This window comes from Ranitomeya imitator, chromosome 1 (assembly GCF_032444005.1).
Source record: "Ranitomeya imitator isolate aRanImi1 chromosome 1, aRanImi1.pri, whole genome shotgun sequence".
Taxonomy (NCBI): domain Eukaryota; kingdom Metazoa; phylum Chordata; class Amphibia; order Anura; family Dendrobatidae; genus Ranitomeya; species Ranitomeya imitator.
The window spans coordinates 889,353,753-889,376,389 of record NC_091282.1 but is presented as its reverse complement, the minus strand read 5'-3'; the positions used below and the strand labels follow the sequence as shown (position 1 = coordinate 889,376,389).

At 42.1% G+C, this 22,637-nt stretch overlaps 1 protein-coding gene across 1 annotated transcript in view; it reads right to left on the bottom strand.

Moving 5' to 3' along the window:
* PDE6B (phosphodiesterase 6B) overlaps positions 1-22,637 on the bottom strand; it is a 127,750-nt gene that overhangs the window by 5,640 nt on the left and 99,473 nt on the right. The window contains exons 16-19 of the mRNA XM_069745708.1: positions 18,565-18,665; positions 17,956-18,063; positions 16,510-16,573; positions 13,771-13,845 (exon numbers count right to left, since the gene is read on the bottom strand). Coding sequence (XP_069601809.1) covers positions 13,771-13,845; positions 16,510-16,573; positions 17,956-18,063; positions 18,565-18,665 — 348 coding nt within the window. The remainder of the gene's footprint in view (positions 1-13,770; positions 13,846-16,509; positions 16,574-17,955; positions 18,064-18,564; positions 18,666-22,637) is intronic.

Sequence of the window (22,637 nt, the reverse complement as noted above, 5' to 3'; positions counted from 1 at the left end):
TGACAAAAGCAGCAGAGGTGTGGAGTAAATTATAGAGCAATAGTAATCGGTGTAAATGTGAATCCAGCTCTGCTTAGATGTTAAAGACTTGTTAGAAAGTTCAGCACAATCTTTCTATGTCTCCTTCTGCCTGATTTCTAACTCTGCTTATTTCTCCTCTTCCCAACTCCCCTTTCCATAGAGTATACTGGACTCTGTCACCTGACATTACAATGAGCTGGCAGTCTGTCTACCTGAGTAAGAGGTTTTCTGAGTGCTAAGGGTAGTGGGCTCCTGATTGGTTGAACAGTGACTTGGTCACGCTGATCGTCCAAACTGTGCTCTCTCCATTCATGCAAGCAGAGGCAATCTTTCCTTTGCAGTATTGGAAGAGCAATGACAAGGGCAATGAAGCTCGCCAGACCCAGTGATCTGGACCTGCATCAGACCAGTGCTTATAACTTGGTTGGAAAGATTTTGAGAGCACTTTGCTCTCTGCCTAGAAGACCAGCCACCAATAACAGACTACAGCTGTGGCCGGTAACTGTTGTGAATTCTGTTATCGAACTCCCTCCTGTGGTCATGAATGGTACTTCGGCGAGTTCTGTCCATGGACTCCCTCTGGTGGCTGTGAGTGGAGCTGCTGGTTCTGAGGTTCCTTCCACAGGTGACTTAGTTTATTCTTTGGCTGGCTGCTCTATTTAACTCCACTTAGATCGTTACTCCATGCCAGCTGTCAATGTTCTTGTACTGGTTCAGTTCGCTCTTGGATCTTTCTGGTGACCTGTCTACTCCAGCAGAAGCTAAGTCCCTGCTAGTTAATTATTTGTTCATTGTTTTCTTGTCCAGCTTGCTATCATGATTTTGCCTTGCTAGCTGGAAGCTCTGGGATGCAGAGTGGCACCTCCGCACCGTGAGTCGGTGCAGGGGTCTTTTTGCACACTCTGCGTGGTCTTTTTGTAGTTTTTGTGCTGACCGCAAAGATACCTTTCCTATCCTCAGTCTGTTTAGTAAGTCTGGCCTCCTTTGCTGAAACCTGTTTCATTTCTGTGTTTGTGACTTTCATCTTAACTCACAGTCAATATTTGTGGGTGGCTGCCTTTTCCTTTGGGGAATTTCTCTGAGGCAAGGTAGGCTTTATTTTCTATCTCTAGGGCTTGTTAGCTCTTAGGCTGTGAAGAGGCGTATAGGCAGAGTTAGGTACGCTCCACGGCTATTTCTAGTGTGTGTGATAGGATTAGGGGTTGCTGTCAGCAGAGCTCCCACTTCCCAGACCTTGTCCTGTGTTAATTTAACCATCAGGTCGTTCCGGGTGCTCCTAACCACCAGGTCCATAACAGTACAGCTGGCCCAAAGTGTTAATGCATCTCAATAGAGGGATAAAAGAAGTTCTGAGACCATTTTTTTTTCTCTGCAGTGTGTTTTGTCTTTCTTTTCCCCTTAACCTCTGGGTGGTTCAGGACACAGGTGTAGATATGGACATTCAAGGTCTGTCCTCTTGTGTGGATCATCTCACTGCAAGGGTACAAAACATTCAAGATTTTGTGGTTCAGAATCCGATGTTAGAGCCTAGAATTCCAATTCCTGATTTGTTTTCTGGGGATAGATCTAAGTTCCTGAATTTCAAAAATAATTGTAAACTGTTTCTTGCTTTGAAACCCCGCTCCTCTGGTGACCCCGTTCAACAAGTAAAAATCATTATTTCTTTGTTGCGTGGCGACCCTCAAGACTGGGCATTTTCCCTTGCGCCAGGAGATCCTGCATTGCGTTATGTAGATGCGTTTTTTCTGGCGCTTGGATTGCTTTATGATTAACCAAATTCAGTGGATCAGCCAGAGAAAATCTTGCTGGCTTTGTGTCAGGGTCAGGATGAAGCGGAGGTATATTGTCAGAAGTTTAGAAAGTGGTCTGTGCTTACTCAGTGGAATGAGTGTGCCCTGGCGGCAATTTTCAGAAAGGGTCTTTCTGAAGCCCTTAAGGATGTCATGGTGGGATTTCCCACGCCTGCTGGTCTGAATGAGTCTATGTCCTTGGCCATTCAGATCGATCGGCGCTTGCATGAGCGCAAAGCTGTGCACCATTTGGCGGTATTCTCTGAGCATAGGCCTGAGCCTATGCAATGTGATAGGACTTTGACCAGAGCTGAACGGCAAGAACACAGACGTCGGAATGGGCTGAGTTTTTACTGTGGTGATTCCACTCATGCTATCTCCGATTGTCCTAAGCGCACTAAGCGGTTCGCTAGGTCTGCCACCATTGGTACGGTACAGCCTAAATTTCTTTTGTCCGTTACTCTGATTTGCTCTTTGTTGTCCTATTCTGTTATGGCATTTGTGGATTCAGGCGCTGCCCTGAATTTGATGGTCTTGGAGTTTGCCAGGCGCTGTGGTTTTTTCTTGGAGCCCTTGCAGTATCCTATTCCATTGAGAGGAATTGATGCTACGCCTTTGGCCAAGAATAAGCCTCAGTACTGGACTCAGTTGACCATGTGCATGGCTCCTGCACATCAGGAGGATATTCGCTTTTTGGTGTTGCATAATCTGCATGATGTGGTCGTTTTGGGGTTGCCATGGCTACAGGTCCATAATCCAGTATTGGATTGGAAATCAATGTCTGTGTCCAGCTGGGGTTGTCAAGGGGTACATGGTGATGTTCCATTGCTGTCAATTTCGTCTTCCACTCCTTCTGAAGTCCCTGAGTTTTTGTCGGATTACCGGGATGTATTAGATGAGCCCAAATCCAGTGCCCTACCTCCTCATAGGGATTGCGATTGTGCTATTAATTTGATTCCTGGTAGTAAGTTTCCTAAGGGCCGACTGTTCAATTTATCTGTGCCAGAGCACGCCGCTATGCAGAGTTATATAAAGGAATCCTTGGAGAAAGGGCATATTCGCCCGTCGTCATCTCCGTTGGGAGCAGGGTTCTTTTTTGTGGCCAATAGGATGGTTCTTTGAGACCTTGTATTGATTATCGCCTTCTTAATAAGATCACGGTCAAATTTCAGTACCCTTTGCCGCTGCTGTCTGATTTGTTTGCTCGGATTAAGGGGGCTAGTTGGTTCACCAAGATAGATCTTCGAGGGGCGTATAATCTTGTGCGTATTAAACAGGTCGATGAATGGAAAACAGCATTTAATACGCCCGAGGGCCATTTTGAGTACCTGGTGATGCCATTCGGGCTTTCTAATGCTCCATCTGTGTTTCAGTCCTTTATGCATGACATCTTCCGAAAGTACCTGGATAGATTCATGATTGTATATTTGGATGATATTTTGGTCTTCTCGGATGATTGGGAGTCTCATGTGAAGCAGGTCAGAATGGTGTTCCAGGTCCTTCGTGTGAATTCCTTGTTTGTGAAGGGGTCAAAATGTCTCTTTGGAGTTCAGAAGGTTTCATTTTTGGGTTTCATTTTTTCCCCTTCTACTATCGAGATGGACCCTGTTAAAGTTCAGGCCATTTATGATTGGACTCAGCCGACATCTGTGAAGAGCCTGCAGAAGTTCCTGGGCTTTGCTAATTTTTACCGTCGCTTCATCGCTAATATTTCTAGTGTTGCTTAACCGTTGACTGATTTGACCAAGAAAGGTGCTGATGTGGTCAATTGGTCCTCTGCGGCCGTAGAGGCTTTTCAGGAGTTGAAGCATCGTTTTTCTTCTGCCCCTGTGTTGTGCCAGCCAGATTTTTCGCTTCTGTTTCAGGTCGAGGTTGATGCTTCTGAGATTGGAGCAGGGGCTGTTTTGTCTCAAAGAAGTTCTGATGGCTCGGTGATGAAAACATGTGCCTTCTTTTCTAGAAAGTTCTCGCCTGCTGAGTGCAATTATGATGTTGGCAATCGAGAGTTGTTGGCCATGAAGTGGGCATTCGAGGAGTGGCGACATTGGCTTGAAGGAGCCAAGCATCGCTTGGTGGTCTTGACGGATCACAAGAATTTGACTTATCTCGAGTCTGCCAAACCTAGACAGGCTCGTTGGTCGCTGTTTTTCTCCCGTTTTGATTTTGTGGTTTCGTACCTTCCGGGCTCTAAGAATGTGAAGGCTGATGCCCTGTAAAGGAGTTTTGTGCCTGACTCTCCGGGTGTTCCTGAGCCGGCGGGTATTCTCAAAGAGGGGGTAATTTTGTCTGCCATCTCCCCTGATTTGCGGCAGGTGCTGCAGAAGTTTCAGGCTGATAGACCTGACCATTGTCCAGCGGAGAAACTGTTTGTCCCTGATAGATGGACTAGTAGAGTTATCTCTGAGGTTCATTGTCCGGTGTTGGCTGGTCATCCTGGAATCTTTGGTACCAGAGATTTGGTGGCTAGATCCTTTTGGTGGCCTTCTTTGTCACGGGATGTGCGTTCTTTTGTGCAGTCCTGTGGGACTTGTGCTCGGGCTAAGCCCTGCTGTTCTCGTGCCAGTGGGTTGCTTTTGCCCTTGCCGGTCCCGAAGAGGCCCTGGACGCATATTTCCATGGATTTTATTTCAGATCTCCCTGTCTCTCAAAGGATGTCGGTCATTTGGGTGGTTTGTGATCGCTTCTCTAAGATGGTCCATTTGGTACCCTTGTCTAAATTGCCTTCCTCCTCTGATTTGGTGCCATTATTTTTCCAGCATGTGGTTCGTTTGCATGGCATTCCGGAGAACATCGTCTCGGACAGAGGTTCCCAGTTTGTTTCGAGGTTTTGGCGGTCCTTTTGTGCTAAGATGGGCATTGATTTGTCTTTCTTCGGCTTTCCATCCTCAGACAAATGGCCAAACCGAACGAACTAATCAGACTTTGGAAACCTATCTGAGATGCTTTGTTTCTGCTGATCAGGATGATTGGGTGTCCTTCTTGCCTTTGGCTGAGTTCGCCCTTAATAATCGGGCCAGCTCGGCTACTTTGGTTTCGCCTTTTTTCTGTAATTCTGGTTTCCATCCTCGTTTCTCTTCAGGGCAGGTTGAGCCTTCAGACTGTCCTGGTGTGGATTCTGTGGTGGACAGGTTGCAGCAGATTTGGGCTCATGTGGTGGACAATTTGACATTGTCCCAGGAGAAGGCTCAATGTTTCGCTAACCGCCGGCGCTGTGTTGGTCCCCGACTTCGTGTTGGTGGGTATTTGGTTTGGTTGTCGTCTCGTTATGTTCCTATGAAGGTTTCCTCTCCTAAGTTTAAGCCTCGTTTCATTGGTCCGTATAAGATTTCTGAAGTTCTCAATCCTGTGTAATTTCGTTTGGCCCTTCCAGCTTCTTTTGCCATCCATAATGTGTTCCATAGGTCGTTATTGCGGAGGTACGTGGCGCCTATGGTTCCCTCCGTTGATCCTCCTGCCCCGGTGTTGGTCGAGGGGGAGTTGGAGTATGTGGTGGAGAAGATTTTAGATTCTCGTATTTCGAGACGGAAACTCCAGTACCTGGTCAAGTGGAAGGGTTATGGTCAGGAAGATAATTCCTGGGTTTTTGCCTCTGATGTTCATGCTGCCAATATAGTTCGTGCCTTTCATTTGGCTCATCCTGATCAGCCTGGGGGCTCTGGTGAGGGTTCGGTGACCCCTCCTCAAGGGGGGGTACTGTTGTGAATTCCGTTATCGAACTCCCTCCTGTGGTCATGAATGGTACTTCGGCGAGTTCTGTCCATGGACTCCCTCTGGTGGCTGTGAGTGGAGCTGCTGGTTCTGAGGTTCCTTCCACAGGTGACTTAGTTTATTCTTTGGCTGGCTGCTCTATTTAACTCCACTCAGATCATTACTCCATGCCAGCTGTCAATGTTCTTGTACTGGTTCAGTTCGCTCTTGGATCTTTCTGGTGACCTGTCTACTCCAGCAGAAGCTAAGTCCCTGCTAGTTAATTATTTGTTCATTGTTTTCTTGTCCAGCTTGCTATTATGATTTTGCCTTGCTAGCTGGAAGCTCTGGGATGCAGAGTGGCACCTCCGCACCGTGAGTCGGTGCGGGGGTCTTTTTGCACACTCTGCGTTGTCTTTTTGTAGTTTTTGTGCTGACCGCAAACATACCTTTCCTATCCTCAGTCTGTTTAGTAAGTCTGGCCTCCTTTGCTGAAACCTGTTTCATTTCTGTGTTTGTGACTTTCATCTTAACTCACAGTCAATATTTGTGGGGGGCTGCCTTTTCCTTTGGGGAATTTCTCTGAGGCAAGGTAGGCTTTATTTTCTATCTCTAGAGCTAGTTAGCTCTTAGGCTGTGAAGAGGCGTCTAGGCAGATTTAGGTACGCTCCACGGCTATTTCTAGTGTGTGTGATAGGATTAGGGGTTGCGGTCAGCAGAGCTCCCACTTCCCAGAGCTTGTCCTGTGTTAGTTTAACCATCAGGTCGTTCCGGGTGCTCCTAACCACCAGGTCCATAACAGGTAACATAGGCAATAAACAGTAAATAATGAAATAAAAAACCACTCTGTTCTTGAGATAGGAGAGGCATTTTAATAAATAGTGAACTGCTAAGTTGACTGTTTTTATAAATACTTTGCAATGTTAATCATTTATCATAATGAAACAACCCATTTAAGAAAATAGAAGAATTAAGTGCTGGGTTCCACAATAGTCTTTAAATGTTTTAAGCATCTCAACAATTCTTTTCTTCTTTCTGATGATACTGATTTTAAACATTTTCTTCTACAACATAGTAACATAGTTAGTAAGGCCGAAAAAAGACATTTGTCCATCCAGTTCAGCCTATATTCCATTATAATAAATACCCAGATCTACGTCCTTCTACAGAACCTAATAATTGTATGATACAATATTGTTCTGCTCCAGGAAGACATCCAGGCCTCTCTTGAACCCCTCGACTGAGTTCGCCATCACCACCTCCTCAGGCAAGCAATTCCAGATTCTCACTGCCCTAACAGTAAAGAATCCTCTTCTATGTTGGTGGAAAAACCTTCTCTCCTCCAGACGCAAAGAATGCCCCCTTGTGCCCGTCACCTTCCTTGGTATAAACAGATCCTCAGCGAGATATTTGTATTGTCCCCTTATATACTTATACATGGTTATTAGATCGCCCCTCAGTCGTCTTTTTTCTAGACTAAATAATCCTAATTTCGCTAATCTATCTGGGTATTGTAGTTCTCCCATCCCCTTTATTAATTTTGTTGCCCTCCTTTGTACTCTCTCTAGTTCCATTATATCCTTCCTGAGCACCGGTGCCCAAAACTGGACACAGTACTCCATGTGCGGTCTAACTAGGGATTTGTACAGAGGCAGTATAATGCTCTCATCATGTGTATCCAGACCTCTTTTAATGCACCCCATGATCCTGTTTGCCTTGGCAGCTGCTGCCTGGCACTGGCTGCTCCAGGTAAGTTTATCATTAACTAGGATCCCCAAGTCCTTCTCCCTGTCAGATTTACCCAGTGGTTTCCCGTTCAGTGTGTAATGGTGATATTGATTCCCTCTTCCCATGTGTATAACCTTACATTTATCATTGTTAAACCTCATCTGCCACCTTTCAGCCCAAGTTTCCAACTTATCCAGATCCATCTGTAGCAGAATACTATCTTCTCTTGTATTAACTGCTTTACATAGTTTTGTATCATCTGCAAATATCGATATTTTACTGTGTAAACCTTCTACCAGATCATTAATGAATATGTTGAAGAGAACAGGTCCCAATACTGACCCCTGCGGTACCCCACTGGTCACAGCGACCCAGTTAGAGACTATACCATTTATAACCACCCTCTGCTTTCTATCACTAAGCCAGTTACTAACCCATTTACACACATTTTCCCCCAGACCAAGCATTCTCATTTTGTGTACCAACCTCTTGTGCGGCACGGAATCAAACGCTTTGGAAAAATCGAGATATACCACGTCCAATGACTCACCGTGGTCCAGCCTATAGCTTACCTCTTCATAAAAACTGATTAGATTGGTTTGACAGGAGCGATTTCTCATAAACCCATGCTGATATGGAGTTAAACAGTTATTCTCATTGAGATAATCCAGAATAACATCCCTCAGAAACCCTTCAAATATTTTACCAACAATAGAGGTTAGACTTACTGGCCTATAATTTCCAGGTTCACTTTTAGAGCCCTTTTTGAATATTGGCACCACATTTGCTATGCGCCAGTCCTGCGGAACAGACCCTGTCGCTATAGAGTCACTAAAAATTCTACAAGAGCAGCATAGTTCTTCTGACTCACACTATCTCTTAGATTCAAGTACGGTATTTCTATTAGAGAGCAGAGGAGTGATTACTGAGGCCACTATGAACTTAGATTATCAAAAAGTACCTAAATTCACTCAGGATGGCAAGTTTGAAGGACTAAGTTCACATATTAGAATTTGTTTAATTTTCAGAAGAAAGCATGGTCTGTAATTAAGAAGGAATGAAAGCACCCAGTAAAAAAATACAGTCTTAAATCTGTAAAGTGCACATATGCATTTTAAATAGCCTGTTGGGATAGGGCTCTAAAACTTGAAATCTTCTTATTTAAAAGAAGTTCTCCTGCTTTGTTCTGATGAGGGAAAAACACCCCAAAACATGTGTCTGGAAATGGAATTCCTGGTTTGGCTTCTTACCCTAGTAAGTCATGTGGGAAAGGCCTTTAATGGGTGGATATTGACTTTTAGGACTACTATTTCCAATAGGTAGCACTAGAGTTCCTGTCATCTTCCTCTATGAAAAGACTATTTGCACCTTTAAATTTCCAGAGGAACAATGCGTGGCATATTAAATCTCCCTATATCAATTTGGCGCTCTCCACATGGAGAAACTTAACATAGAGAGTATCTAGCTTAGAAAGACACTTTGTAAATGTAGTCTGACTATCGATTTGAGAAGCTGCACTTTGTACTTCTGACTGCAGAGCCATCCAGCTAAAATCATGGTTGGGGAACACGACATAAAAAACAGCCTTTGTGAGATAAAATCAGAACAGAGACTAAAGGGTGGAAAGCTTGCAAGGATGGAAGATAGACATTTTCCAAAACAAGGGTCGAGAGTAGAGACATTAACTATGAAGATGCTATCACACAGACAGGATATTATTTTTCCCAGCTTGAGCTGCCTTTTCCAATAATTGGGTGTGCATTATGAAAGAAGGCTCTCATCATCCCATTGAGTTACTAGTATGAAACATACATTCTTCAAATACAAGAGTTGTTACCATCCATGATCAATTCTGGTGTTCTGGTTCCAGTTCACAGATTAGATCAAATACATTCTACTTCTACAGGATTCTATCCAACACTCTCTCTAGCTCTGAAACCCATTGACATATTCGAGACAATGAAAAACGTAAAACCCTTTGATTCGCTTCTAGTTTTTCCTAGGGTTAATGGTGATGGTGTGGACCAGCTGGTTTGTAATGTATTTGGAGTTAAGCCAAACTCAGGAATGAAGCTAGGGAATTCAACAATGTCCACACTTTAACCCTTATACAGGGACTTTACAGTAGGCAATCCCCAGACTCCTACCCTAGGAGTACGGTACTCCATTAGGAACAGCTGACCAAGTCGCCAATAGGTACAATTGATGGAAAACTGGGAAGAAAAGTAGCATCAGGTATCACAATGTGTAGTTAGAAGGAGAAAAGTCAGGGATGCATGCGCTCAGGCAAAACAGTGGAGAGGCAGAACAATTGGGCAGGCTGACAATAGGAAAACAAGGTGAAAAATAGTCCAAAATAAATATAGCTTCAGCACAGTACTGTTACCTTAAAGGACTTGATGCACAAATACTGGAAGATTGCTGTAAGGGTACTTAAAGAAGACTGGCTAATGTGCATTGACTGAAGGAAAATACTTTGATGTGCTCTGGTCCTTTAAAAAAGCAAAGTGTCAACAGGGACACACATGGGAGAGGAGTCATTAGCAAGAGGGCCACAGCAGCAAGCAGGACTCCAGACACAAAAGTCCTGAATAGAAGAGCTGCAAGGGATGCAAAGCATCAGAACATTTTTGCTCTTGAGATTGATGTGCTATATATTTAAGACTTTATCCAGGTTATTTAAAGGGACTTAGAAAAGTCATAAATTTGAAGGGGTCAGAAGAAAAAGTGTGTTCTGAAAATCTATATCTATAATTGTCTAAGGGGTACTTTCGTCCGCCTGTCTGTCTTTCTGTCATGGATATTCATTGGTCGCGGCCTCTGTCTGTCATGGAAATCCAAGTCGCTGATTGGTCATGGCAAAACGCCCACGAACATTGCTATGACCAATCAGCAACGGGCGCAGTCCGGCAGCAACATGGCCGCTCCTTCCTCCCCGCAGTCAGTGCCCGCTCCATACTCCCCTCCAGTCATCCAGTCAGCCCTCACACAGGGTTAATGGCAGTGCTAATGGACCGCAGTATGCCGCGGTGTAACGCACTCCATTAACGCTGCTATTAACCCTGTGTGACCAACTCTTTACTATTGATGCTGCCTATGCAGCATCAATGATAAAAAGATCTAATGTTAAAAATAATAAAAAAATAAAAAATCATCATATACTCACCTTCCGGCGCCTTTCCCGCTCCTCGCGACGCTCCGGTGACTGGTCCATGCATTGCTATCTCGCGAGATGATGACGTAGCGGTCTCGTGAGACCGCAATGCACTCTTGAGACCCGAGCGCACGAGGAGCGTTGGTAAACGCTTCCTGGATCCAGGGGCTCCGGAAGGTGAGTATATAACTATTTTTTATTTACATTTTTTTTTAACAAGGATATGATGCGCACATTGCTATTTACTACATGGGCTGTGCAATATACTACGCACGCTGGGCAATATACTACGTGGGCTGGGAAATATACTACGCGGGCTGGGCAATATACTACGCGGGCTGAGCAATATACTACGCGGGCTGTGCAATATACTTTGCGCGCTGGGCAATATACTTCGCGGGCTGTGCAATATACTACGCGGGCTGTGCAATATACTACACGGGTTGTGCAATATACTATGCGGGCTGTGCAATATACTATGCAGGCTGTGCAATATACTACGTGGGCTGTGCAATATACTACGTGACTGGGCAATATACTACGTGACTGGGCAATATACTACGTGACAGGGCAATATACTACGTGGCTGGGCAATATACTATGTGGCTGGGCAATATACTACGCGACTGGGCAATATAGTACGTGGCTGGGCAATATACTATGTGACTGGGCAATATAGTACGTGACTGGGCAATATACTGTGTGGCTGGGCAATATACTACGTGGACATGCATATTCTAGAATACCCGATGCGTTAGAATCGGGCCACCATCTAGTAATAGCATAATTACAATGAAATATAACTTATATTAAATTAAGGGACTTATATCTGCCACATCAAATGTCCATGTGTTTGACCTTAGTGACATGTTTCAGAAGAGTTCAGTAACCAACAAAATGATTGGTTATCAAAGCAGCACAGAGGATAGCTCCTGTCATTTCTCACAGGTTTCCATCATGGAATCCAAATAGTTTATCTAAAGCACTATTTAAGCCCACCTGTAGCATATCCAGCATACTGTCCTTTCTATTCAACTTCCCAAATGCACAGGATGACAAAATTATATTTTAACCCATCACTGTGTTCTTGCCACTAACTTCACTTTTGAAAAATAGAAAACAATAAGGCACTCAACAAAAATGACTTGTGGATGGTGCTCAAGTAGGGTATCCAACCCGTAATCTAAGCAAAAATAAACTTGGCACTCAAATTGATGAAAGATTAGGAAATTTCATTTATTTTGCATCCAGACAAAAAACAGAAGAAATAACTGAACTTTTTCGGTCTCACATTGGACCTTCATAAGAGTATCTTGCTACAATATACAGAAATAATGAAATAAAGCAATGAATAAAAGGTTCATATGATGCATTTTTTCATAAATGACATAATTAGAACCATATTAAGTTACATTCTGTCATAGCGGCACAAAATGTTGTTGCCGCAGTGGAACACGATAAGACCTTATTTGGTCCAGAGAAAATACCTAGGAGTCAAGAGGGTGCTCCTTAGTGCTTGTAGGGTAGGAAAAAATCCGAGTGGCATCTGGTTCAGAAGGATAAGACAGTGTTCTCTAAATAAGCTGGAAGGATGATAAGAGGAAAATGCCTGAATGCTATTTAAGGAGGCAAGATTAAATGTGGCTAAATTAAATGTAGCGCGTCCATAAATGGCGACTGCCGTTGCTATGGTAGAGTACTGGATGCTGCGTGGGGAATCAGAATTCAGTTCATGTCCTTTATAGGTAATCACTATTGTTGTGACTAGGGTTGAGCAAAACAGGTCGGCCATTTTCAGAAGTCGCCGACTTTTGGCAAAGTCGGGTTTCATGAAACCCGACCCGACCCCTGTGTGGGGTCGGCCATGAAGTCGGCGATCTTCTGAATCTGGTATCGGAATTCCGATCCCGAGTTCCGATATGTTTGCAATATCGGAAATGGGTATCGGAATCCATATTTAAGTGTAAAATAAAGAATTAAAATAAAAAAATATCGCTATACTTACCCTCTGACGCGCCCTGGTACTAACCGGCAGCCTTCCTTCCTAAGAATCAGCGCTTGCAGGACCTTGCGGGGACGTCGCGGCTTGTGATTGGTTGCGCGAGCGGTCACATGGGCGGTCACGCGACCAATCACAAGCCGCGACGTCACCGCAAGGTCCTGCAAGCGCTGATTCGAAGGAAGGAAGGTTCCCGGTTAGTACCAGGGCGCGTCCGAGGGTGAGTATAGCGATATTTTTTAATTTAATTCTTTATTTTACACTTAAATATGGATCGCAGGGCCTGAAGGAGAGTTTCCTCTCCTTCAGACCCTGGGAACCATTGGAAACCCAATGCACTGCATTGGGTTTCGAGTTTCGGCCGACCCCGACCCCGACTTTTTTATAGGATCGGCCGATTTCACTCGACCCGACTTTTGAAAAAGTCGGGTTTCGTGAAACCCGACCCGATCCTATAAAAGTAAAAGTCGCTCAACCCTAGTTGTGACCAAGTGCTGATTGCTGTATATGTAAATCAGATTATGTGCAGCGCATCCATGTGGGACGACTATGGTCGCTGCTTCAAGGTGCTGCGTAACTTCAATTTCATCGGTCTCAAAAAAAATAAAATGCAAAAGAAAAGTATTTAATTAATTTAGATGTCAAAAGGTGTACTTGCTATACTTCAACTGTGCAAAAGACTTAATAATCTTTATATCCAATTTTGTGAAAAATAAAGGCAGTAAGGCTTTGAGGAAGAACGTCGAACTGCCTATGAAATTCATTGCCTGATGTGTCCATGTCCCCACATAATACTTTGGTAATCTTTAATGATTGAATGAAGTTGGAGTTTTATCATTTTACCGGAGGCTGGAACCACCAATGTTTCTGTTTTTAAAGCGTTGCTCCCTGTATATTGGACCTCATGTTATGGTGAGCTGGTTATTTTTGCACATTATGCTATTTTTTTGCTTATGATTCTTCAGGCATTCTTTTCTCCTCGGGCCTAAAAGCTCAATTGATGAGTACTCTAGCAACATCATTAGTGGAAAAAAAGAGAAGCTTCTTAATCTGTTGGACGGCAGGCTGGTCTTCATCTTGTACCGTTTGGTTTTTACTTTTTTCGGGCACTAAAGTTTAGATTTTGTTGACCTTAGATCTTGGTCTTGAAGATGATTCAGGCAGTGGTCCCTACCTATTTTATTCTCTGGTATTTCTCTGATGAATATTGTTATGGAACTGCTGGGAGAATTAATTACTTCTACTAGTACTTTGATTTTCTCAGTCTTATGACAGCATCCTATATGAAGTAGAGATTCTTAGTAAGTTAGTAAGATGAACATTTCATAATGTTGGTGTATATAGCAGTGTCAGCAGTATATGATTATTCATTATAAAATATATTCACTCACAATAGGCTGTTGCTGAAGTACAGTTCTTTCCAAGTCACCTTGTTCCCAGAATTCAGCCGCAACTAAGAGAGCTACCTGGTAAATAAGACACAATTTAATAAAGAATAATCATTCTATAATCCATATGTGGAGATGACAGAATATAAGTTACGGTATTACACTAACAACTGTATGATTATGGCAAGTCCCGTTCGTAGCCTGAAAATTAACAGTTAGAAGTGACAGCTGAGGATAGGTGAGAACAGCTCCTGGCTATCTCCAACAGTCCCATAGGCTTTAAATAGCGTGGCAGCAGTGGAACCTGCAGCTTTTAGTAAATTATCACTTATATGGGGTATAAGTTGTGGTAGGGTATGGTCTCCCTTAGGCTCATAGTAACACTGTTAGGGTACCGTCACACAGTGGCATTTTGATCGCTACGACGGCACGATCCATGACGCTCCAGCATCGTAACAATATCGCTCCAGCGTCGTAGACTGCTGTCACACTTTGCAATGTACGACGCTGGAGCGATAATTTCATGACGTATGTGCGATGTAGAAGCCGTTGGTTACTATGCGCACATCGTATACAATATCGTGCACACCTTTGTTACACCATGCGATCATGCCGCCACAGCGGGACACTAGACGACGAAAGAAAGTTTCAAACGATCTGCTACGACGTACGATTCTCAGCGGGGTCCCTGATCGCAGGAGCGTGTCAGACACAGCGAGATCGCTGGAACGTCACAAATCGTGCCGTCGTAGCTAGGGTTGAGCGAAACGGGTCGAAATATTTCAAAAGTCGCCGACTTTTGGCAAGGTCGGGTTTCCCGACCCGACCCCAGTGTGGGGTCGGCCATGAAGTCGGCGATCTTTTGAATCTGGAATCGGAATTCCGATACCGATTCCCGATATGTTTAAGATATCGGGAATTGGTATCGGAATTCAGATTTAAGTGTAAAATAAAGAATTAAAATAAAAAATATCGCAATACTTACCCTCTGACGCGCCCTGGTACTAACCGGCAGCCTTTCTTCCTTAGAATCAGCCTTCCAAGACCTTGCGGTGATGTCGCGGCTTCTGATTGGTCGCGCGGCGGTCACATGGGCGGCCGCGCGACCAATCACAAGCCGCGACGTCACCGAAGGTCCTGGAAGCGCTGATTCTTAGGAAGGACCTTCGGTGACGTCACGGTGACGTCGCGGCTTGTGATTGGTCGCGCGGCCGCCCATGTGACCGCCACGCGACCAATCAGAAGCCGCGACGTCACCGCAAGGTCTTGGAAGGCTGATTCTAAGGAAGAAAGGCTGCCGGTTAGTACCAGGGCGCGTCACAGGGTAAGTATTGCGATATTTTTTATTTTAATTCTTTATTTTACACTAAAATATGGATCGCAGGGCCTGAAGGAGAGTTTCCGCTCCTTCAGACCCTGAGAACCATGGAAACCCAATGCACTGCATTGGGTTTCGAGTTTCGGCCGACCCCGACCCCGACTTTTTTATAGGATCGGCCGATTTCACTCGACCCGACTTTTGAAAAAGTCGGGTTTCGTGAAACCCGACCCGATCCTATAAAAGCAAAGGTCGCTCAACCCTAGTCGTAGCGATCAAAATGCCACTGTGTGACGGTACCCTAAGTTTAGGTAAGAGTTATCAGCATATCCAAATTAGATGCAGCCTCACCTGCTGTATCTTCAGCCATCCCTTGTAGATTGTGAGCCCTCGCGGGCAGGGTCCTCTCTCCTTCTATACCAGTCGTGATTTGTATTGTTTAAGATTATTGTACTTGTTATTTATTATGTATACCCCTTTTCACATGCAAAGCGCCATGGAATGATTGGCGCTATAATAACAAATAATAATAATGCAGCGGTTGCAGTTGAACCAAGGGCCTTGAGCCAAGAGGGACTCAAAAGGTCACTTTAGCCCATATGAGAAGATCAATATTATTAAATACCTGTGTACTTTACAGGCACTGCTAAAAATGTTCCATTTGCGTCCAAAAGCTTTAAGTTATGCCACTGGCTTTCTACCATTTTGGATACAGTCTGACAACCTAGATGATTTTGGGTGTGGAACATGGTACTTTAGGCACATCAAGAGACTGTTAATAGTATTGCAATTGCTTTGTTGTACAGCTGATTAAGAGTATTAACCACTGATATTGGGGGGTAATCCATTAAAGGGGTATGCTCAAATTTGAAAGTTATCCTCTTTCCATGTGATAGTACATAACTTGCCAATTGTTGGAGGTCAAACAATTGGGACCCCCACCTATCCAAACAACCAGGGCTCTAAAGGGCCCAATGTGCATGGAGTGGTGGTCAATCATGCACACTGTCACTCCATTCTTTCTTATGGGAGTGCCGAACAGCAGTCAAGCGCAGTGCTCAGCTATCTCTGGCAGACCCATTAAGAAATAATGGAGCGGCAGTGCCCATGATCAACCACTAAGCTATTCACACAAGAGCCCTGGTTCTCCGAATTAGTTGTTGTCCCAGCAGTATGACATGCAGCGATCGGGAAGTTGTCCATACCCCTTTAGGCTTGTGCAACACTTAGTGACAGTAACTGTTATGAGTATTGTTTCTTACTAAGATGAGTAACAAAGCATCAAGACAGACAGACAGTTTGCAGTTTGGTATACATTGGCATACATTTTGAGGTTCTTATTGGAAGTTCTTCTGATGTATTCTTTCGACATATAGTTATAAACAGAGTCCAAAATATACAATCTAAAATGATAGGTATATGACCTTGCTCTGGACCTCCCACGGCTTTGTAATAGCAGATAAATCACATGCTGTCATCATCATAGCCCTATAACAGAAACATAATGTCAGTTATTTGTAGAGAAAAGTGAAAGCTAATTTATGACCAGATTTTATTTCTGGTCTTTTCTGCCATCACCATTGTGCTCATTCACGTGGAGCTTTCAACTGAACAATTCAACCATTTGAGAAAATCAGTATCTGCCAAGCAGTATATCTGAGCAATGAGCTTTGGCTCATGCACAGCTATCAGTTCTGCAGAAAACTCAATTTCTTAGGCATAATTTCAAAAATTATGTACGAAACAATTTCTTACATCATTATTTATACCATAATTTAATCTGTATTCTGAGAGTCGTTAAAAAAAATTCAAAATGCTAGAATTACTGGATAATGGAAGAAATTGTGATTACAAACAGTGGTACCCCAAAAAGGTACCAATGGAACTACACCTTGTCCCTCAAATACAAGCTCATACACAGCTTCATTGATGAAAAATAATGTTAACTCTCAGATTATGGCAATACAAGTCATTTTTAAAAGTACTGTATTTTTTTACAGTAGTAAAATATATTAAATAGCTAGTTTGTTATAGGCATCAAAGCAGTAAACCAGAAAATTATGTTGATATTATTTTTACCGCACAATGTACCCAATAAAAACAATAGCAGACTTTTAATTTCAACCCACAAATATTTATTTCCCATATATTATTTGGTGAATTTGAAGAAAATGGTTGAGAAAAAATTAGTTGACTCTTTAAAAGGTCAAAGAGTAACTACATTTTTGCAAATTTGTGTTTTATTTGCTCTATAATTCCATTACATTTTGGGGGGTCTTGAAACCACCACCGACCACTCAAAAGACCTCCGAGACGTGCGTAGCTCCAGATGCAAGAGCTCCTGCCTAAGTGCATAAAAAATGAAGTATTGACTTAATAGAAAGTCGATGAGAGTCGCAGTCCTGAAACTCCAACGATTGCCCAAAATACAGCCAAGAAGTGCGAAGCCCAAGAAAAAGGAGAGCAGATTACAGATTCAATAGAAAGTCAGAATTTTAATGGAATCTGTAATCTGCTCTGTGCACACTTGCACACTTCTAAGCTGGCTTTTGAACGAATGGTGGGGCTTCAGGACTGGGACCCCCCACCAACTTTTTATTGAATCTATACTCCACCCTGTGCGCATGCTCAGGCAGATGCTGAGGACTGAGGGACCTGCATATTTGATGGGAATTAAAGGGGAAAATATCTAAAACAGTTTTACAGAAGTTTAGATACTATTTAAATACTGTATGTCAAAGCAGAAGTAGGATATATACAATGTAATGATAACATAAAAGGTGGGCAGGGGCTGCTAATTATAAGTGAACTGTGACCTATAAGTTTGCTTATTATATTTAAGACTGTGAAGTTAATCATAGTATACATACATAATGATTTCTTTTCTTGTTGTTTCAAGTGCTAAGTATTCATTCCACTTCTGCGGGTCATCATAAGTCTGACATTGATCAACAATTTTCTGGAACATTGTTCTCTTCCTGAGAAGGAGAAAAAACATTTGCCTCCGGAATAATCTTTTTTTGCTACTAACATCACACATTATTATCGGTAAATAAAGTCATCGCAAATCCACGAATGATGTTCTGTTTTCTAATGGTGCTGTTATGCATTATTCATTCAGAATGGTGTTTCTTACATCAGTCTTAATGAGGGGGCGCCCACGCTGACTACTCCCCAGTTCCGCTCGTTCTAGCTGAGATACTGGCTTGAAAATGCCAAAAGTCGCAAAACGTTTTAAATTTTTTTAAGCCAGTTTTCTGGTGTAAATAAGTTCATGTATCAAGGTTTATATGCTCAATTAGTCTTGTTAATTTAAGTTACTAATAGGCTCAGCTTAGCATTAAAACAATAAGCCTTGTACCAATCTCTTGGGCTAGCAGGGTATTGTACCATGAAAAGTAAATCAAAAACGAAAAGTACCCTATCCACTATGATATAGGAAATAAACAGCACTTCCATGACTTCTTCAATCCACTCACTTGAAATAAAGAGCCAAATCTGTAGCTATGATTGCAATATCCATCAAGTGAATTACAAGTTCGTGCTGTCTTCTGTTAAGATTTTGATAAATGTTCATGGACTGCCACAAAAACAAAGCAGAATATTTTATAGAATAATAGACAAATATTTGTGTATGACACTGTGACTGGATCAACCATTGCTTGAACTGATGTAATTGTGATGCGCAGCCATACAAATAGGTATTTTTAACATTTCATAGCTGAAATGGGCTATAGAGTTTCAGGTATTTAACGGGGTTATTCGGGACTATTTTATTTTCTCTCATGGGCTAAGAATTGACAGTTGGTAATCGCTAACTACCTGCCTGTTCTGCCCAGCGCTGGTTCCGAGCAGTCACTAACCTCTCCTGCTGGCGAGTCTGCTGCTTCACGTCAACAGAGTAGCTCTTCATCTTCCTGGTTGCTCTGTCAATGGGGAGCCAGCTGTCAATAGGCATGACAACTGCAGCGGCGCCTTGTCAAAAGAGCATAGCAGAAAAGAAGCAAAGAAGCAACTGCTCTGTTAAAGTGACATCACTGGAAACCACTGAGTCAACAACAGGAGTGGTCCATGACGGATCTGAGCCAGCAGAGATGGCCCTGGGCACAACATGTAGGTAGTTAGCACCTACCTGCTTGTAAGTTCTTAGGCCCATTAGAAAAAAATTAAATAGTCCCCGATAACACCTTAAAATGTAATCATTAAATACTGAAAATATTTGGAACCTTTTTACACAGTTTATGCATCAATTCCTCACCATTTCAAGATCTTGATTTACTGACAGTGAATGGAAATTTTCACTGTTTTTTTAACATTCAAAGGCAGAAAACCTATACTGATGTCAACTTTTAGGCACCAGTATAAATCTCATCAAGGATATAAGAGATTTTAGAGGGCAATAAAATCACGTCACCAATGCCAGTCAGATATGACAAGGATTGGTTTCAAGGCATTGAACATAAACCTGAACATTTGTATTCAACAACAATCACAAATTTAAATCTGACTCAATTATAGTTGCAATTAACTCTGTAACTTTTCCCTGCTAAGTCATCATTAGAACTACAATCCTACATCACTGCAAAGTCCCTGACAAGGGGAGTAGCAGAGCAGCTCAGTCAGGAGTTAAAAATGTTGCAGAGTGCGTCTTCTTGCAGTCACAGCTGTACTTAGGAGAGCTTCAATCAACAAGATATCTTGAGTAAACAGTATTTACTTCATACTGGATAAACATGAGATACAATTCAGTGTCACACAGTCCGTGCACTGAAGACAACACATTCATGAAGAAAAGCAAAACAGAAAGTAAGAAAACAACCAACAACTGAGAGCTTCCCTCCCCACATTACAGCAAGTATATAACTTTACACACTATTGCCATCTGCTGTCTGGTTAGTATAAAGTCCTCCTTTCACTTATAATAAGTCCTAATCTGTTGCATATGCCAACACCCTTTCTCAACAGTAAGGACTTATTCAATCAAACCCAACTTTTTTATTAGTCTCTGATGTTTATCAGCATTCAACGCCTTCGTGAAAATGTCTGCTGTCATTTCTTCAGTAGGACAGTACTCTAACTTCAAGACTCCTTGTTCCTGATGATCTCTCAAGAAATGATATTTCACATCAATATGTTTGGTTCTTGGATTGACTCTTTCCATCTGAGCAAGAACAAGACATCCTTGATTGTCCTCTTTCAGTTTTGTTGGTGCCAACTGTGGTTGTCCTAATTCTGTCAACAATTGTCTTAACCACAGTACTTCTTGACTCGCATGTGCTGCTCCAACATATTCTGCTTCTGTTGAAGATAGTGTCACAATTGACTGTTTCTTACTTGTCCAACTTATTGGTCCACCTGAGAGGAAAAAAATATGTCCACTGGTAGATCTTCTGTCAGTTGGATCTCCAGCCCAATCTGCATCAACATATCCTGTTAAAATGCAATCATCGCTTGTGGGTAATTTCAGCTTAACATTGCTAGTTCCTTTCAAATAACGCATTACTCTCTTCACGGCATTCCAATCAGCTTTATTTGGTTTTGATACCTTTCTACTCAGGATTCCTACTGCTGCTGCGATGTCTGGTCTTGTAACGGTCGCTAGATACAGTAGTTTTCCTATTGCTGTTCTGTATTCTTCATTATTTGGTAGCATATTTTGTTCACTGTTCATCTCTTTGAGATAATTAGTTTCCATTGGAGACTTTACTGTTTTTGCATCCTTTAATCCAAATTTTTCTGTTATGTCTTGAATCATGTGATTTTGATTCAGTAGGAAACTTCCATCTTCTTCTCTTTCTACTTGTATTCCTAGATATTGTTTTACATTTCCCAAGTCTTTGATTTCGAAATGTCGCTTCAGGATTTTTAGAATGTTTTCGTTATCCCTTTCTTGTTCAAAACAAATCAAAATGTCGTCTACATATATGAGTATGTAAATCCATCTATCAATCAGCCTTTTTGTGTATAAGCATGGATCAGCTTTGCTTCTTTGAAATTTTTCATTTGTAAGTACTTCCGTGATTTTGTCATTCCACGCTTTAGCTGCTTGCTTTAAACCATATATTCTTTTCTGTAGTTTACAAACTTTGTTTGGATTTCTTTCACTTTGAATCCTGGAGGTTGTTCCATATAAATGTCGTCTGTTAAATCTCCATTCAGAAAAGCTGTCTTTACATCCAGATGTCTCAGTTGCATCTGTTTCATTGCTGCAACTGTAAGTAAAGTTCTTATTGTAGTGTGTTTGACAACTGGAGCAAATGTCTCATCATAGTCTTCTCCATATTTTTGAGAATACCCTTTAGCTACGAGTCTTGCTCGGTATCTTTCAGCTGTGCCATCTGTTTGGTATTTAACTTTAAAAATCCATTTACATCCTATGGTTTTTCTTCCTTCTGGTAAATCTGTCAGTGTCCATGTATTTGAATCTTGCATGGATTTAATTTCTGTTTCTGTTGCTTCTATCCATTTATTAGCTTCTTCTACAGGAAGTTTAGATATTTCTTCCCAAGAAGTAGGCTCATAGATTTTTCTTGTGCTTGTCTTGCATGAGAGACGTTTCGGTGGTTTTCCTTTGTTCTCTCTCATTGAACGTCTTGGTTCTGAGTCTGTTTGTAGTTGTGATTCTTCACTTTCAGTATTTTGTTCTTCATTAATTTCTACTTCTTTCTCATCAGATATTTCTTCAGTTGTGTCATTATTGGTTTTCTCATTTTTTGTTTCAACTGAAATCATAATGTCTTCATTCAAATCTTCAATGAATGTCACACTGTTACTCACCGTAACTCTGTCTGTTTTGGGATCTAGGATTCTGTATCCTTTGCAATTTTCACTATATCCAACAAATATTCCTTCCATGGATCTGTTTTGAAGTTTGGAACGTTTTTCTGTTGGAATGAATATGAAAACTTTACATCCAAAAACTTTTAAATGATTGACACTTGGTTTCATACCTTGCCACAGTTCATATGGAGTTTTCGTCAGTTTTCTGGAAAAAAGTCGGTTCTGTAGATATGTAGCTGTCATTGCTGCCTCACCCCAATATTTCTCTGGTAGTTTGGAATCTGTCAGCATACATCTTATCATCTCTGTTAGAGTTCTGTTTTTCCTTTCTGCTACTCCATTTTGTTCAGGTGTGTATGGAACCGTTTTCTGGTGTTCTATTCCATTTTGTCTTAAGTAGTCTTCTATTCTGTGACCTGTAAATTCACCTCCATTATCACTTCTGATGACAATTGGCTTCCTTTGAAATTTGTTACTTGATCTTGTTACATAGTCTACAAGTTTATCAAAAACTTCACTTTTGTTTTTAATTAAGTATGTGACTGTGTATCTTGAGTAATCGGCTATAAAAGTCAACATGTATCTATTGCCTCCTGATGTAGTCACTTTCATGGGTCCACATACGTCAGTATGCACCAAATCAAGTGGTCTTTCGCTTTTCATCTCACTTTCTTTTGAAATAGATATCCTTGTGGCTTTGGGTTTTATGCAACAATCACATCTTATGGTAATTGAGCAATCTGATATCTTTAAATCTTTTGTCAATTCTTTT